Genomic DNA, 19,533 nt, shown 5'->3' on the forward strand with positions numbered 1-19,533 from the left:
TACCTGAGAGTTCCATGAAAACAGTGAAATGAAGTGAGGTGTGGTTTTCCCTGGTGTGTACTCTATCTTGTATTTCATAACCAAGGGTAGAAGTCAATGAATTTATGACTATTTTAAATTTCTTTGGTTACTTATGTTAAATGATTAAATTTGAAGTTTGAAATAATTAGGATTATAAGTGAACTGGCCTTTATTTAAGCAAACCATAGGAAGGGGGTTATAAAAAAGTGTTGTTTAATAGTGTAAATTGTATTATTGGAATACTAATGTTTTATGTTTTTTTTTTCTCTAAGCAAATGGTTATGAGCCTTAGAGTTTCTGAACTCCAAGTACTGTTGGGCTACGCTGGGAGAAACAAGCACGGACGCAAACACGAACTTCTCACAAAAGCCCTGCATTTGCTAAAGGCTGGCTGTAGTCCTGCTGTACAAATGAAAATTAAGGAACTCTATAGGCGGCGGTTCCCGCAGAAAATCATGACGCCTGCAGACTTGTCCATCCCCAACGTACATTCAAGTCCTATGCCAGCAACTTTATCTCCATCTACCATTCCACAGCTCACTTACGATGGTCACCCTGCATCATCACCATTACTCCCTGTTTCTCTTCTGGGACCTAAACATGAACTGGAACTCCCACATCTTACATCAGCTCTTCACCCAGTCCATCCGGATATAAAACTTCAAAAATTACCATTTTATGATTTACTGGATGAACTGATAAAACCCACCAGTCTAGGTAAGATTATTGTATGATGGTATTTAGTTACTTTTGCAGGATGAATTTTCATTTTAGACTTTTACTTTGATCCAGTTTATTATTCATAATGAAATTTTCATTTGATAATGACAGCTGGATAATAATAAGGATCTTTCAAATTTAGATAAAATCAAATGTATAAAAGCTATCTTTCAGAGGGAAAAAGGTAGTGTAGTGATGATTACTGACGCAGGAAATATTAAAAAGTTTCAGGAACATAAACTTCTAAACCAGTAGTATTTTAGAAAGTTGATTAATATTTTACAATATCTCTTATAAATTAAAAAATTAAAACCAAATAAATCACCACAAGTCTCTGATTAGTTCACAATTTTCAGGGGTTGATAACCTCTAAAACAAATGACTGACTAGTTTTGATTATTTAAATGAGGAAATGGTTTTAATTATCATAAAAGGAGACTTGAGCTTTGATGTGTGGTAGTTAAATTTTGGCTGATTTTTTTTCAAGTGGGAAAGTGCATGCTTTACAACTACATGTACACTCTTGATCATGTTACATAATATAAATGCTACTAAAAATACAAAAAAAAAATTAGCTGGGCACGGTGGCACGTGCCTGTAATCCCAGCTACTCAGGAGGCTGAGGCAGGAGAATTGCCTGAACCCAGGAGGCAGAGGTTGCAGTGAGCCGAGATTGCACCATTGCACTCCAGCCTGGGTAACAAGAGGGAAACTCCGTCTCAAAAAAAAAAAAAAAAAAAGAAAAGAAATTTCATTTACTGTGTTGTTCTATCAATTGTTTAGTAGTCTAGCATATAGAATTCAATATATTAATCAACTTGAAATTTTAATTGCTACAATACTACCTTATTTGTTTAATGTAGAATAAAACTGAACTATTGTGACCTCTGATGCCTTTGGTGTAACATATTTAAAATATCAGACTTCTAAATGCTGGTTTGTTGGCATACTATGGCTGGCAAGCTAAATCCAGTCTGTGCCCTGTTTTTGTGTGATTCTGAGCTAAGAAATCTGAAAAATCTTCCTAAAGAGTTGTTAAAAAAAAAATAAGAAAGAAAGAATCAAAAAGAATATGTAACAGAGATCATGTACAATCTGCAAAAGCTCACCCGTATAGTAAAAGCTTGTAAATCCCTATTCCAAATCATTGAACATTTCAGTTTGGGGGATTGGCAAGTGTTGAGAAACAATTTTTTGTGAATTTTTGAGAACATTTTGAAAATGTTTACTGAAATTCTATCTTCGAACTATGAAGTGTTTGTTTTTAATTATGTTTAGTGGAATTTACCTGAATACATGAAGATCATAGGAATCATTTTCAAACAACAGGAGTTTTTATTTTTTAAGTGACCATAATAAGAAAACACTTTTTGAGAATCTACTGTATGCTTATAAAACTGACACATGCTTATTGTAAAAAATCGAATTGCCAAAGTTCCTTCCTTGTTAGCTGTTTAGTGTGTATGCATATATAGTACAAGCAAATTGTTTCGTTTTTCACAGAAGGAATCATATACATAGTATTGTATAACTTGCCTTTTCCCCTCTTAATAATATAAGCATCTTTTCTTCTCTGTCTGATGTATATATCTCTCCCATTTAAAAGGCCATATCTGTATATATGGTTAGTATGTGTACATATGTGTTATGTATTGATCAGTTGATGAAAACGTTGTGACCAGAGGCTTGCAGGAACCTAACCCTATATTTCCCCTAGTAGCAGTGATTCTGTATTCACTAATTCAGTGTTTATGGTGACTTTATAGAACATAACTGTCACAAATAACAGTAATTCACTATATTTAAAGTATAATTTGATTTGAATGCCAGTTTTCATGAATAAACTTGCTGTTTATGGTATGTATTCACAGAAAGTCACCAAATGAATAGGTGGTGTAGAATTGCTTAGTGATATGTAAATAGATTTTCAGTATCTTATTGTTATCATAGAATTAAAAACAAACCATTTTGATTATACATAAAAAGATCTCACAAGAAAGTAATTTGTGGAAGTTTATTGGCTCAATAAATATTTGTTGCAGAGGAATACTCTGTGAATGTGAAAAATATTTATTGAAGAAAAATTATGTAATCAGTCTTCAGGGTTTAAGGTGAGCATATTTTAAGGCTCTGTTTTTGTAGATTCGTTAACATTATTAAGACTTTTTCTGTACTTCATTAAATGAAGTGCCTATATTTGTCACAGAACTTAGTTTCCTAAATAATTATTTTTGCCAGTAGTTCTTTTGTTTTAAATCTAAGACAACCATGTTTTCTGAAAAATTAAATAGTTTCCAGCATTTTATTTATTTATTTATTTATTTATTTATTTACTTATTTTTTCTGAGAAGGCGTCTTGCTCTGTCGCCAGGCTGGAGTGCAATGGCGTAGTCTCGGCTCACTGCAGCCTCCTCCGCCTCCCGGGTTCAAGTGATCCTTCCGCCTCAGCCTCCCAAGCAGCTGGGACTACAGGCGCTTGCCACCACGCCCAGTTAATTTTTGTATTTTTTAGTAGAGACGGGGGTTTCACCATGTTGGCCAGGATGGTCTTGATCTCTTGACTTTGTGATCTGCCCACCTGGGCCTCCCAAAGTGCTGGGATTATGGGCGTGAACCACCACGCCCTGCCATTCTCTTTATTTCTAAACAACATACATTTAAAATCAAGGTTTTAAGAACATAGTTTTGAACACTAGCTGACTAGTTGATCACAACTATCATTGAGTCCAGAATGGGACAGGTATGTTTACTTTTTAATTTTTTTCACTTCCATTGTGGCTTAAGGCCACATTGGAAGGGAAAAATTGGATTTAAACAGATTTTAAGATGTTCAGATGTAAACTGAATGTTTTTATGCATGGTTTGTATTTCTAACAAACAAAAATGGAAACAGTAGTTCTGATAATTCCCATTTTATTAGATAATTCTCGTTCATTCTTACAATCCTTTTGTTATTTCTTTAAAACAAAATAATTTTAAGGTCTTTATTTTGGAGCCATAATTATTCTTTTCATTGTCCATAATTAAGAATTGAGAGGTGAAAAGGTGGTTGTAAAGTAAGATGTTTAATTTATTGTATACTTTTGCCTGTCATTATCTCAATTCTGTTTTTTTCTATGAGTCTCATTCGAGACGGTTTTTTTCTTTAACCTTTTTCATTTATCTTTCTAGGCTTTCCTCACATCTGTCTATTTCTTCCTCCAGCCAGAATCAGTTTCACTTTCCCCGCATGCTGTCATAACATTTATTTTTATTTTTTGAGACAGAGCCTCACTCTGTAATCGAGGCTGGAGTGCAGTGGCACAATCTGGGCTCACCACAACCTCTGTCCCACTCAGTTCAAACAATTCTCATGCCTCAGCCTCCCAAGTGGCTGGGACTACAGGCATATGTAACATATTTTAAATATGTTACACCAAAGGCATGGGACTACAGGCTGGGACAACATGCCTAACTAATTTTGTATTTTTAGTAGAGATGGGGTTTCACTACATTAACCAGGCTGGTCTCAAACTCCTGACCTCAGGTGATCTGCCCACCTTAGCCTCCCAAAGTACTGGGATTATAGGCGTGAGCCACTGCGCCCAGCCTCGTAACATTTATTTGTTAAATTTTATTTTATTTTATTCTTTTTATTTATTTTATTATTTGAGACGGTCTTGCTCTGTTGCCCAGGCTGGAATGCAGTGGCACGCTCTCAGCTCATTGCAGTCTCTGTATTTCAGGCTGAAGCAATTCTCCCACCTCAGCTTCCTCAGTAGCTGAGACTACAGACACATGCCACCATGCCTGGCTAATTTTTCTATTTTTAGTAGAGACAGGGTCTCGCCATGTCACCCATGCTGGTCTCGAACTCCTGGACTCAAGTAATCTTCCCACCTTGACCTCCCACAGTACTAGGATTACAGGCGTCAGCCACCACACTCAAATTTCATTTAATCATTATTATTATTATTATTTGAGATAAGGTCTCCGTCTGTCACCCAGGCTGGAGTGCAGTGGTGAGATCTTGGTTCACTGTGGCCTCGACCTCCCAGGCTCATGCAGTTTTCCCACCCCAGCCTCCCAAGTACCCTGGGACCACCGACATGCACCACCACACCTGGCTAATTTTTGTTTTTATTTTTTGTAGAGATGAGATCTCATTATGTTGCCCAGGCTGTCATAACATTTAATTTACCTCTTAAGTGTTTTTGTTTTGTTCCTTAAAGATAAGTGTTCTGCTACATTTATATGTAAGTCCCCATAATAGCTAGATATGGACCTGTTACATGGTAGTTGTTCAGTACACATTTATTAGCTCTTCAACTCGTTTTAATGAGATAGATAGAATCTTTTATTTCACTTTAATTCAGTGGATTTTAATCATTTTACCTTGCAGACACAACTGAGCCATACCACACTCTCATTACAAACAGTGGCTGTGATAGGGATGGGACATAGAGTAGGGAAAAAAGGTGTCCTTCCTTTTATTGCCCTATTCTCTCATCTCTGAGTTTATTTGATGTCTTTGAAATTTAATATACTCTATTAAAACAAATTTACCCAATTACAAAAATGTCATGTTTAATGTAGAATCCATAAAAATTACGTGCTTACTTTACAGATAAACTTTTTTTTTTGAGATGGAGTCTTGCTCTGTCGCCAGGCTGGAATGCAGTGGCTCGATCTTGGCTCACTGCAACCTGTACCTTCTTGGTTCATGCGATTCTCCTGCCTCAGCCTTCCAAGTAGCTGGGACTATAGACATGTGCCACCACACCGAGCTAATTTTTGTATTTTTATTAGAAACGAGTTTTCACCACGTTGGCCAGGATGGTCTTGATCTCTTGACCTTGTGCTCCGCCCACCTTGGCCTCCGAAAGTGCTGGGATTATAGACATGAGCCACCAAAATGGCCCAGATAAACTTTTAAAATACTTCTGTGGTGTTCTTTTTGTTAGTCATCTGTGTGTGTGTGTGTGTGTGTGTGTGTGTGTGTTTGCATTTTTTGTAAAGACGGAGTTTTGCCATGTTGGCCTGGCTTGTCTTGAACTCCTGAGCTCAAAGCAGTCCTCCCACCTTAGCCTCTGAAAGTGCTAGGATTACAGGTGTGTGTCAGGGTCTTATTCTGGTATCATTTTGAAGGAGAGGAGAACCTCGAATACTAGCTGACTTAGCCCAGCAGCTGCGCATATTATTGATCCATAAAATAATGGAGCACAAAACAATTTTAATCTTAATAGTATGTTGAGCACTTGTGTTAAGGGGTACTTTATTTGAATGTCTTATTGTATAGTGTGCCAATGTTGGTGTTGATGGCTATGAAATTTACATAATTATGAAAATAAAAAGGAAAAATAATTTTGGATTAGAATATCTTGCCATGTCCATTCAGGGACAAGATAATTATATGCTGTTTCCTCTCAGTTCTTTAACATTGTTTTGTCTAGAATAATACCTATATTATTCAAAATAGTTTATGATATTGTCTATAGTTAATGTTTAAATTGACTTTGTTAGAACATAATGGCAAAAACACAAAATACTTTCATGAGGACTAAAATAATGGTTCTTTAAGATACAGTATTTGATTTGATTCAGACTTAAGTGTAAACAAATCCATTAATAGATTTATATTTGTTACTAGTTATTTATATCTTCCTTGATGCAGGTAAATTTTCAAATAGAAAACAGATTTTTAACCTAGTGCTTTTAAATATTTTTAGTATTTTTAATTATTTCAAAGGCCAACATGTAGAGAATAGACAGCTTTGTGTTTGTTTGGAATACAGATACTCTCTGGTTATGTCCCAATAAATTCATCATAAATTGAAAATATCATAAGTCAGAAATGCACTTAATACACCCAACCTACCAAACATGATAGGTTACCTTAACCTACCTTAAACACTTATATTAGTCTACATAATAATGTCTAACACAAGTCCTATTTTATAATAAAGTATTGAATAGCTCATGTAATTTATTGAATATCATACTGAAGTGAAAAACAGAATGGTTTTGTTACCCACAGAATGGTTGTGTAGGTACTCGAAGTAATTTCTACTGAATGCATATTGTTTGCCTACCATTGGAAAGTCAGAAAATTGTTAAGTCAAGCCATCTGTAGTCATATAAAAGCATGGTGACTCATCTTGTTTGCTTTATATCAGATTTAAGTCAAATTTTACCTTCTTAGGGGATGTCTTTTCAAGTTTTTAAAGATCTTAGGCAATATATCTGAATAAGTTCATATCATATGTCTTATCAATTAGAGCATTATCATTGATTGGTATGAGGCATAATAATTATTGACTATAAGTGTGAGGTTTGGTTTTTTTGTGTTTTTTTTTTTACTTTTTTTTTCCCCCCGAGACAGTCTTGCTCTGTTGCCCAGGCTGGAGTGCAATGGCACAATCTTGGCTCACTGTAACCTCTGCTTTCTGGCTCAAACAATCCTCCCACCTCGTCTCCCTAGTAGCTAGGACTACAGGCATGAGCCACTACACTCGGCTCATTTTTGTATTTTTTGTAAAGACGGAGTTTTGCCATGTTGGCCGGGCTTGTCTTGAACTCCTGAGCTCAGAGCAGGCCTCACACCTCAGCCACCCAGAGTGCTAGGATTATAGATGTGAGCCACTGCAACCAGCTGACTATGAGTGTTATTTCAAATGTTCTAATTCAGTGTTCTACTTGATTACTGAAGGTTACAGTATCTCCCTGCTGTGGTCTGAATGTGTCCCTTGCAAATTAGTATGTTGAAGCCTAATTCCCAGAGCAATAGTATTAAGAGTTGGGGCCTTTGGCAGGTGATTAGGTCATGAGGGCAGAGCCCTCATGAATGAGATTAGTGCCTCTCATAAAAGAAGCTCCAAGGAGCTTCTTTGTCCCCTTTCACCCTGTGAGGACACAGCTAGAAGGTACTGTCTATGAGAAACAGGCCTCACCAGACACAAAATCTGCAGATGCCTTGATCTTGGACTTCCCAACTTCCAGAACTGTGAGAAACAAATTTCCATTGTTTATACATTATCCAGTGTGAGGCATTTTGTTATAGCTGCCCAAATGGATTAAGATACTCCTTTTAGCCAATCCAGTTGGAACCAATAGTGAATTGATAAAGAATGATACGTAACATAAACATCTTATTTTAATGTATATTTGTTTGCCAGTCTTTTGATGTAGGTCAAGGCCTTTTCTTTGAGACTGATGACTTCCAGTTTTAGATTATTTTAGCAAGATAATTTAAAGGCCTTTATGAAGATATTTGAGTATAGAATCTGTTGCAAATGGGGAAAAATCTTTTATTGTTGTCTTCATGGCATTTTTTAAATAGCAACTTGCCTTTATCAGGTCTTTCCAGAGCATTTAACTTAGTTTTCCTGAAAACAACAACTTTCTTTTTACACTTATGTTTTAGCAGTTTTTGTAATATTTAATTAAATTTTGTAATTACAAGTACAGCTAACATAAAGAAGTTTGAGAATAAACCTCTGGTTCTTGGTAAGCACACCACGTGGTGTGAGCAGAATTGTTCGGAAACACTGTAGAGTTGTCTGCTGGTCTCAAGCAGTTAGCTTGGTTAGGGCATCGGTCTGGATACAGGGAATGGAGAGCATCAGTTAATCATAATGCAGTTAAGAGGGCTTCTGCTGAATTTCTTTTGCACCATTCTTTTTTTTTTGAGGCGTAGTTTCTCTCTGTCGCCCGGGCTGGCGTACAATGGCACGCTCTTGGCTCATTGTTGTAACCTCCGCCTCCTGGGTTCACGCGATTCTCCTGCCTCAGCCTCCCAAGTAGCTGGGATTACAGGCATCCACCATCACACCTGGCCAATTTTTTTGTGTTTTTAGTTGAGACAGGGTTTCACTATGTTGGCCAGACTAGTCTTGAACTCTTGACCTCGTGATCCACCCGCCTCGGCCTCCCAAAGTGCTGGGATTACAGGCATGAGCCACTACACCCGGCCTCTTTTGCACCACTCTTATTAAACTCCCCAAAGGCAGTGAAATTAGAAGTTCTTTTGTTTTCTTGCCTGAGAATAATTTAAGTGGTTTATTTTGTGGGGGAACAACATGGATCATAATTGTGGTTGAGTTTTAAATCTTTTAGCTTCCTTTTACCCCCATTGAGAGGGTTATAATGGGGGGAACAATTGGGAAAATTAGAGAAGCAAATTATGTTTTTTATCATACAGTTTTATGTTTATAGTTTCTTTTAGAACTCATTTCAGTTTCTTTTCTCAACAAGGACAGTGACAGTAAATAAGGAGTATAAAAATGAAATAATTTCACAGGCATTTTTCCTTAAGTCTCCATTTTTTCACCAAAAGTGATTTAAAATTTTGAAATTATCTGTGAAGATCACTGCCTTTTCTTGGTCCTCCTAAATTCTGAAAGTGTCCTAATATTGTTTAGGAAGTATGCGGCCACTACAGACTGAAGAATCTGAAATATTGAGAAACATTTAAATTGACCACATGGTTATTCTTCAATTTGTGATTAAACAAATCATGTTTTATCTTTCTCATTGTTAAGCCTTGGAAGGCGACTTCTATTTAAATTTTGATGTTTATGAAACAGTCTTTTCCATTAAACACCAAGAATGTCTATTTTCTGGGATATATATATTTGAATTTTTCTGTGCTCTGTTAAAGGTATAGTTGTTCTTATTTGATGTGGAACAGTATATCAGTACTTCCTAGAGAAGACCAGCAACCTAGATGTGCTGGCTGTATAGTCTTAGTATTTAAGAAAACTAGATTGACTCCTTTTCCTGTTTAAAGTAGAATATTTTTCTGTAGATATTTACAACTCTCTTAGGCTTGAGAAGATACAGGAATAATTTATAGAAAATATTTGAAATTTAAAAATAGATATGTTTATATAACCTTGGATTTTGCTTTAGGAAAAAAGGCAACAGATGCTTCAACACTCCTAAATAGTTAAAATGATTCATCATGTTTTGTGCAGTGTGGGTAAGGTTTCTGCTACATCTTAATAACATTGGTTACCAGTGATTTCTGCCAAGGGCTCCTCTGACATTGGATTATATTTCACAGTTTCCTTCTCTTCTCATTTTTTATAATTGAGTTTTCCTTTTTCCACATGCCTAATAGCCAGTGCCTGGAGATCAGGTGATACAAATTCAAGGACGCAGGCTCTGATAAGTATTAGAAAGAGCATTCAAAGGTTTTATGATTCATTCTAGTCTGCTTTTAGATAATTCAGCACAAGCTGTGCTCCTCTATACTTGAATTTTGGGAAATCAAGATCACTAATTTTTCTGTAGGTGGGTTTCTTTGGAAACTTTTCTTCCTAATTTGGCAGCACTGGTTTTTGACCTTCAAAATGAAATCTAACACTCACCTTCTAAATCTTACATTCCTTTGCAGATAATATTCTATCTTTTTATCTGGTGATTTTAATGTAATGGTCATGTTTGTATAGTTGTCCAGAATTCCCCAAGGCATCCAGTGTGTTTTTGATAAATGGATGTCTGTACACTTGAGTATGATCGTGGGAGCTAAGAATGATTAGCTTTTTTGGATTGGAAAGGAATCTTGACCATTAGAATCAGTAAAAGAACCACTCTATATAGTTATAAATATGAAGTAAAAAATTTTTTAAATTGAGAGATCAAGGAGCCAGACACTTAGGGTCAGAAGTAAGTACAATTTACCAAGAAATCCAACATTTAAGATCTTACTGGGATGGAATTTAAAGATCAGACATCTAGCATAATACTGTATAGTGTTTGAAATGCAGCATTTCAGAATTTAACAGCAAATTCTGCAGTGCTTGGCTCAGCCTGCTGAGCACAAATTGGGTTGCCATGGGTTGCAGGGCAGCCAGCTGGAGGACTTGGTTGTGGTAATCCTGGGGCAGGTAGGATAATATAACAAAAGGGAGAATCTAATTTTGGCAATCATTTCTTCCTTTTTTAAAAAGATGTTTTATTGATACATAGCTGGGTGTTTGAAAAATAATTTTAAGCCATTCTTTATTCCTGACAGTGCTTTCAGGAGACCCTCGTAGTTCTGAGCAGAGATTAGTTATCCTGATTCTTTGGCACTACTCTTGGCTAAATTTATTAAAACTGAAATGTAAATAAGCTGTAGATGTGCCAAAGATGGAGATATTACAGTACAAAATAAACTGGAGGTTGAATGTAGTGTTAGAATTAAATTACTTTAAGATAGGTAAAAATAAAAAGCCTGAATTATTTGAAAAAACAAATAAATTTAGTTTATTATCTCTATATGTCCTTTCAAGATAATCTGCAGTTCCTAGAATTTTATTTCACTGTTTATTTTGAAACTATATTTTTGAATACAATTTTTACTTTTGCTCTTAAATTCTAATTTTAAAATTAATATTTTATTTCATAAGATACAGATTAAAAGGGAAAATTACTTATCCATAATATAAATACTCTTAGCTTTTTGTGCTGCTTATTCTCTCCCCCAATATAAAGTTTAAGTGTACAGTTAGCAATTTGTTTACAGTTTAAGAAATCACAAAGGAAATGATGGGTAAAGTTGATTTTTATATAAAAAATTTAAATCTGTACCAGCTTTTTAAAAACTGTCCAGATGTGAAGGTAAATATCAAATAAAAAATTTTAATCTAACGTAAGACTAATGGAAAGAACTCATATCAATATGGAGGACAGTATAAAGACTGTTAAGTAAAACTTATAGACAGGTAAATTACTATTGGGGAGATGCAACTAGGAAACTTGGAAAGACACACAGTTTTACTATTTATCAAAGGAAATTCAAAGTAAGTCAATAATGAAATTTCAAGTCTTATTTATAGTATTTGGTTTTTAAATTTTTCCATCCAGTATTAATGAAATTTGTTAAAATGTATATTTATTATTGGTAGCAATATAAATTGTAATATAGCTCTTTATGCAACTTGGCAACATGTAGCAAGAGCTTAAAAATAGTTTCTGATCTATTAATTCCACCTTTGGGAATCAACCTAACCCCAAGAATATTCATTGCAACATTTCTAGTATAAAAATGCGACCCTAAATATTCATTAATAGAATAATGCTTAATTAACCTGTGATTTATCTACTATGTGGAATATTTTAGGGCTGAATTAAAAATAATTACCATGAAGGTTTTTTATTTCTATTTTTGTTTTTTAAAAAGACATAGTCTCACTCTGTTGCCAGGGTAGAGTGCAGTGGCATGGTCTTGGCTCACTGCAGTCTCCACCTCCTGGGTTCAAGCCATTCTCCTGCCTCAGCCTCCTGAGTAGCTGGGATTACAGACACACACCACCACACCCAGCTAATTTTTGTATTTTTGATAGAGACAGGGTTTAACCATGTTGGTCAGGATGGTCTTGATCTCCTGACATCATGATCTACCAGCTTCGACCTCCCAAAGTGCTGGAATTACAGGAATAAGCCACCATGCCCGGCCACCATGAAGTCTTTAATATGTAACTTAAGGGAAGAAAATGGATTACACAAGTGAAAATTATTAGACACCTATTGTGCTAGGGATTAAGCAAGGAGGCTTATATATATTATCTCACTTAGGCCTCAAAGCAACTTTGGAAGCTTAGACCTAGAGCCTACTAAATTTTATGAAAGAGATATCTGAGACCTGAAGAAGGTAATTTACAAAACTTACACAAAGGAGTCAGAATTTGAATATAAGTATGTTTGACTCCAAAGCCAGTGTTCATCCTATTATATAACATAAGGTATTAAAAGTAAATAAAAGATTTTAAAATTTATTCTTTAAAATTGTTTTGTAATTTTATAACGTCTTTTGCTTTTGTTTTTATTTAGAAAAATATTCCTGAATTGACTGGGCGTGGGGGCTCACACCTGTAATCCCAGCACTTTGGGAGGCCCAGGCAGGCAGATCACTTGAGGTCAGGAGTCGGAGACCAGCCTGGCTGACATGGGGAAGCCTCGTCTCTACTAAAAATACAAAAATTAGCCAGGCATGGTGGGGGCTGCCTTTATTCCAAGCTACTTGGGAGGCTGAGGCAAGAGAATCATTTGAACTTGGGAGGCAGAGGTTGCAGTGTGCCAAGATTGTACCATTGCACTCCAGCCTGGGTGACAGAGCAAGACTCTGTCGCAAAATAAATAAATAAATTAAATTAAATTAAAATCCCTGAATATTTTCAGTAGAAGTGGTTGGAGAAAAATGGGATCAGTTTGAACTACTGAATGTCTTTTGTAATGCATACATACACTGAGAGAGGGTTTGTGGTTTTAATTTTATGTGATCATTTTTACCAGTGTGTACTGTAAATGAAATGGTATTTAAACAGATCAGTTTGGACCTTACAAAATGGACAGTATGTATGAGGAATTCTGATTTATCACTTTTAGGTCTTAGTCTCTAGATTACAGAACACTTTATAACTCAATACATAATTTTTTTTAAAAACTTGATTTTTTTTTCAGTCCAGTCTAATTTCAGAGTTTTACTAAGATTCATTTTGTTGAAATGACATGTATATTGTAATTACTTTCAAAGTCTTTTTGATAATTTCCTAATGTTTTGTGGCAGGAAAACATTTTTTACCTTAAAGAAAGTAATTTAAACTGTTTTCTAAGATGTAGAGAGACCTCAAAAATAAAATGAATCATAGAAAACTCCTTAAAAACAGTAGGGAAAAATGATAAACCTTTAAAATTTTTTCCTAAAATTACTTGAATAATAGAGAAGTATAAAATGAAGTTATAGATACTGATTTTATTGGTTATTTTCTTCACTCCCTGGTTATTTAAAAAAATTTTTTATCCTTTTTATATGAAGCCACTGTAAAACATTCCAAAAGAATAAAGATTTTGTTAAAAGTAGGTTTCATTCTTATGTAAATACCCATAGTCATGGAAGTAGAATTTTTGCCATCCCTTCTTCCCCAGATTTGTGATGTTAAAAATTAAATAAATATAAAAATGTTTCTTTCTGATTTTAAAAAACCATTTTTTCAACCAGTGCTTATTGAGTGCTTTCTTGTACCAAGCATCATTCCAGTTGTTGGAAAAGAATAAAACATGGTTATTTCTTAAAAAAAGAAAAGGATTCTTTAAGGAGTTCATGATCTAGTAGAGGAATCAAAACATAACATTAGCTCCTCTTAGAAAACACAGGACATAGTAAACTAAAAAATAGACTAAAGTTTTTATATTATTATTGTATAGATAAAAATTGAAGGGATGGGCTGGGCGTGGTGGCTCATGCTTGTAATCCCAGCACTTTGGGAGGCCGAGGCAGGTGGATCACCTGAGGTCAGGAGTTCGAGACAAGCCTGACCAATATGGTGAAACCCCGTCTCTTAAAAAAAAAAAAAAAGTTGAAGGGATTATATCTACTAGGGAACAGGAATTTAACATTTTTGTCTTGGGTAGTAGTTGAATCAGAATTACATGAGGTGCTTATTAAAAATAGAGGTTTCCCTATGCTCCACATCTCTCTCCTCCTCCTCCTTCCTCTCCTTCTCCCTCTTCCCCCCTCCCTCCCCCATTCCTCCTCCCCTCTCCTCTTCCCTTCCTCTCTCCCTTCCTTTCCTCTTCCTCCTTTTCTTTTTTGAGACAGTCCCTCCCTCCCCCATCTCGTGCATGTGCGTAGGATCACAGCTCACTACAGCCTAGAGTTCCTGGGCTCAAGCAGTTCACTCATCTCATCCTCCTGAGTAGCTGGCACTACAGGCATGTGCCACCATGCCTTGCTAATTATATATATATATTTTGTAGAGAGTGGGTCTCACTATGTTGCCCTGCCTAGTCTTGGACTCATGGGCTGAAGTGATCTTCCTGTCTCAGCCTCCCAAAGTGGGGAGATTATAGGCGTGAGCTACCGTGTCCAGTCATGCCCCAGATCTTCTGAATTATGTTTAATGTCATAGTGTGTTATATACACATTCTCATATAGAGCACATTTCTTTTTTTTTCTTTGAGACGGAGTTTTGCTCTTGTTACCCAGGCTGGAGTGCAATGGCGCCATCTCGGCTCACCACAACCTCCGCCTCCTGGGTTCAGGCAATTCTCCTGCCTCAGCCTCCTGAGTAGCTGAGATTACAGGCACGCGCCACCATGCCCAGCTAATTTTTTGTATTTTTTAGTAAAGATGGGGTTTCACCATGTTGACCAAGATGGTCTCGATCTCTTGACCTCGTGATCCACCCACCTAGGCCTCCCAAAGTGCTGGGATTACAGGCGTGAGCCACCACTCCCGGCCCTAGAGCACATTTCTTTGAACTCCTACATAATGTATCATAGTATATAAATTTCTTTTCTCCTTTCCATGAAGATATGGATTGTTTCCCTTTTTTTGCTATTTTACTAGTGAACATCCTTATATATGAGAATATATATTTTTCTGCTCATGTGAGTATTTCTTTAAGTCCAAACTGGTTGTGCTATGTCACAAGGTATGCATACTTCTAATTACTACCAAATTGCACCCCACCACACACACCTTTTTTTGTAGAAAAATGTTTACACCCTACCAACATTTATGAGAATGCCTATTACCCGCAGTTTTATCAGTAATTTAAAAAACGTTTTATAAGCTGATAAAATAAAAACATTTTAATTTGCATTTATTTGCCTACTGCTGAAGTTTAACATTTTAATGATTATTGACTATTTATACTTGAATTGCTTTACTCATTTTCCTATTCTATATTTTTTCTTATTTATACTTTGTATATAACAAGAGAGCCTTCCCTCTCTTATATGTTGTAAATACTTTATCTTACTTCATCACTTAAATAATTTATAATGTCTTTCATTACACAGAAGTTAGAAACAAATTGTGAAATCTATTATTTTATGTTGTTTGGATAAAACAGTTTCATTGAGATACAATTCAGATGCTTTAATGTTCACCTTGTTCAAGTGTACAATTTGATGATTTTTAGTATATTCAGAAGTATGCACCCATCAATACTCATTCCAAAAATTTTCATCACTCCAAAATGAAACCCTATGCTGATCAGCAGTCACTATCATTACCCCTTCCTCCCAGCCCTTGAAACTCTTTAATCTTTCTGTCTTTGGATTTGCCTATTCTCGACATTTCTTACGTGACCTTTTGTCACTAACTTCTTTGACTTAGCATGTTTGCAAGGTTCTCTCATGTTGAAGCATGCACTGGTACTTTATTCATTTGCTAGGTAACTTTTAATGGGATATATCTAAATTTCTTTTTAAAATTTTTGATTATGGTAAAAAAATATTTACCACCTTAACCATTTTTAAAGTGTATAGTTCAGTAGTGTTAAGTAAATTCACATGGTTTTGCAACAGGTGTCTAGAACTTTTTTATCTTGCAAAACTAAAACTCTGAACTCATCAAACACCTCCCCATTTTCCCCTCCCTCCATCCTCTAGTAATCACCATTCTGTTTTCTCTTTGTATGAATTTATCTATTTTAAATACCTCATATAAGTGGCATTATACAGTATTTGAGGTGGGGGTGTGTGTGTGTGAGAGAGAGAGAGAGACAGACACAGAGAGAGGGAGTCAGTCAGAGAAGCTTATTTCATTTAACATGATGCCCTCAAGTTTCAGCCATGTTGTAGCATGTGACAGGCTTTCCTTCCTTAAAGCTGATAAGTATTCTGTTATGTGTATATTCCACATTTTGTTTATCCATTTATCTGTAGATAAACATTTGGGTTGCTTCCACCTTGTGGTTATTGTGAATAACGCTGCTATGAACATGAGTGTGCAAATAGCTTTTCAACATCCTGCTTTTAATACTTGTGGATATTTACCCAGAAGGAGGATTGCTGGATCATATGGTAGTTATATTTTTAATTTTTTGAGGAACTGCCAATCCTGCACCATTTTAAATTTCCAATTTGTCTACATCCTCACCAACATTTGTTATTTTCTCTTTTTTTTGATAGTAGTCATTCTGATGGGTGTGGGGTGATAACGGTTTTGGTTTGCATTTCTCTAATCAGTGATGTTGAGCATCTTTTTGTATGTTTCTTGGCCATTTGTATGTCTTCTTTTGGAGAAATATCTATTAAAGTTCTTTGCCCAGTATTTATTCATTCATTCATTCATTATTTGTAGTTTTTGAGACAGGGTCTCTCGGTCACTCAGGCTGGAGTGCAGTGGCACAATATTGGGTTTCTGCAACCTCAACTTCCTGGGTTCAAGCAATGCCCTCACCTCAACCTCCCACGTAGCTGGGACCACAGGTATGTGCCACCACACCCAGATAATTTTATTTTTTGTAAAGATGGGGTCTCCCTGTGTTGCCCGGGCTGGCCTCGAACTCCAGGGATCAAGTGATCCTCTTGCCTCAGCCTCCCAAAGTGTCAGGTGATCCTCTCACCTCAGCCTCCCAAAGTGCTGGGATTATAGGTGTGAGCCACTGTTCCCGGCTTTTTTGCCCAGGCTGATCTTGAGCTCCTGAGCTCTCGAACTCCTGATCTCAGGTAATCTGCCTGCCTCGGCCTCCCAAAGTGCTGGGATTTCAGGCATGAACCACTGCACCCAGCCAGTGAACTCCTGAGCTCAAGCAATCCTCCTGCCTCAGCATCCCACAGTGCTGGGATTACAGGTGTGAATCGCCATGCCAGGAGTTCTTATGTATTCTACATATTAACTCCTTATCAGGTACATGATCCATAGATATTTTCTTCCATTCTGTAGGTTGCCTTTTTACTCTGTCGGTTGTTTTGCTTGATGTGCAGGAGTTTTTAAGTTTGATGTAGTTAAATTTGTCTGGTTTTGCTTTTGTTGCCAAATTCAGTGTCAGGAAGCTTTACTTCTATGTTTTCTTCATTTAGGTCTTATGGTTAGATTTTTAATCAATTTTGAGTTAATTTTTGTAGATGATATAAGGGAAAGGTGCAGCTTTATTCCTTTGCTGGTGGATATCCACTTCTCCCAGCACTCATTTATTGAAAACTGTCCTTTTTCCATTTTGCGATCTTGACAATCTTTTCAGAGATCATTTGACTATATATGTGTGAGGGTTTGTTTCTGGGTTCACTATTCTGTTCCATTGGTCTATTTGTCTTTATGTCAAGACCACACTGTTTTGATTACTGTAGCTTTGTAATATGTTTTGAAATCAGGATGTATTAGGCTTGCAGTTTTGTTCTTTTTCAAGATTGTTTTTGTGTTTGGGGGTCCCTTGAGATTTTACATGAACTTTATGATCTTTTCCCCCTATTTCTGCAACTGAGATTTTGATAAAGATTACATTAAATCGCCAGGCATGGTGCCTCATGCCTGTAATCCCAGCACTCTGGGAGGCCAAGGCGGGTAGATCACCTGAGGTCGGGAGTTCAAGACCAGCCTTGACCAACATGGTGAAACCCCGTCTTTAAAAAAAAAAAAGATTACATTAAATCTGTAGATCGCTTTCAGTTTTATGGATATTTAAACAATATTGTTTTTAATTCATGAGCATTATCCCTTTTTTATTTTTAATTTCTTTCAGAAATGTTTTGTAGTTTTCAGTGTATATGTCTTTTGCCTCCTTGGTCAAGTTTATTTCTCAGTTTTTTATTCTTCTCGATGCTACTGAGAATTGAATTATTAAGTTCCTTTTCAGAGTGTTCATTGTTTGTTTATGTAAACAGGACTTATTTTTTTGTGTGTTGATTTTGTGTCCTACAGTTTTCTTCTTTGTTTCTTAGTTCTAATAGTTTTTTTCTTTTGCATGAAACTTTTAGAGTTTTCTATATATGTCATCTGTGATCAGAGATTAATTTTACTTCTTCCTATCTTGAATGCCTTTCATTTCTTTCTCCTGCCTAATTGCTCTGGCTAGTACTTCTAGTACTATGTTGAGTAGAAGTGGCAAGAATTGCCTTGTTCTTGATCTTAGAGGAAAAGCTTTTAGTCATTTACCATTGAATATGATGTTAGCTGTGAGTTTTTTATATATGGCCTTTATTAAGTTGAAATAGTTTCCTTCCGTTCCAAGTTGAGTGTTTTTTTAATCATGAAAGTTGTTGAATTTTCTCAAATGTCTTCTCTACATCAATTGAGATGATCATGTAGGTTTTTTCATTCTATTAATGTGGTGTATTATATTGAATTTCACACACTGAACTATCCTTACATTCCAGGAATAAATCCCACTTGATCATTTTATAAAACCCTTTTCATATATTATTAAATTTGAAGAGTAGACATTCTCGTCTTGTTTAGGAAAGCATCTTGTCTTTCACCATTAAGTGTAATGTTAACTGTGGATTCTTTCATAGATGCCCTTCCTGTTGATTTTTTTAAATTATAAAAGCATGTTGTAATTTATTAAATGCTTAACATCTTATGAGATGATTGTATAGTTTTTTCCCATTCTGTTAATATGGTGTATTACAGTGATTGCTTTTCATATATTAAACCAGTAGCTGTTGGATTTTGTCTGATTCCAAATAATGTATCCTACCTCCCCGAGGATTAAATAACATTTTCAAGTTCTGACATTTGTGGGTTTTTTAATTAATTCTGGATTTTATTTTTATATACATGAGCATAGGGCTTTAATTTTATTTTTTTCCAAAACTTCCTTTGAATATAATTCTAGATCTTACTCTGTTCCACTGGTCTAATTGTATACTTTTCTATTAACATGGAATTATTATATCGTTGATCCTTGAACAACAAGGGAATTGGGATGCCACCCCCACAACACACACACTCAAAAATTCACATGTAACTTTTGACTCCCCCAAAACTTTACTGTAACCTACTGTTTAGTAACGATAAAAAGTTAATTAACACATATTTTGTATATGTATTGTGTACTGTATTCTTACAATAAAGTAAGCTAGAGGAAAGAAACT

The 19,533-nt window shown here is 35.7% G+C and overlaps 1 protein-coding gene across 1 annotated transcript in view; it reads left to right on the forward strand.

Annotated features, from left to right (window-relative positions):
* Positions 1-19,533, forward strand: part of PIAS1 (protein inhibitor of activated STAT 1) — a 138,340-nt gene that overhangs the window by 29,252 nt on the left and 89,555 nt on the right. Inside the window, exon 2 of the mRNA XM_012451363.2 lies at positions 294-738. Coding sequence (XP_012306786.2) covers positions 294-738 — 445 coding nt within the window. The remainder of the gene's footprint in view (positions 1-293; positions 739-19,533) is intronic.

The sequence above is a fragment of the Aotus nancymaae genome, unplaced genomic scaffold (genome assembly GCF_030222135.1).
Source record: "Aotus nancymaae isolate 86718 unplaced genomic scaffold, 86718_ANA_hifiasm-v0.15.2.pri h1tg000003l, whole genome shotgun sequence".
Classification (NCBI taxonomy): domain Eukaryota; kingdom Metazoa; phylum Chordata; class Mammalia; order Primates; family Aotidae; genus Aotus; species Aotus nancymaae.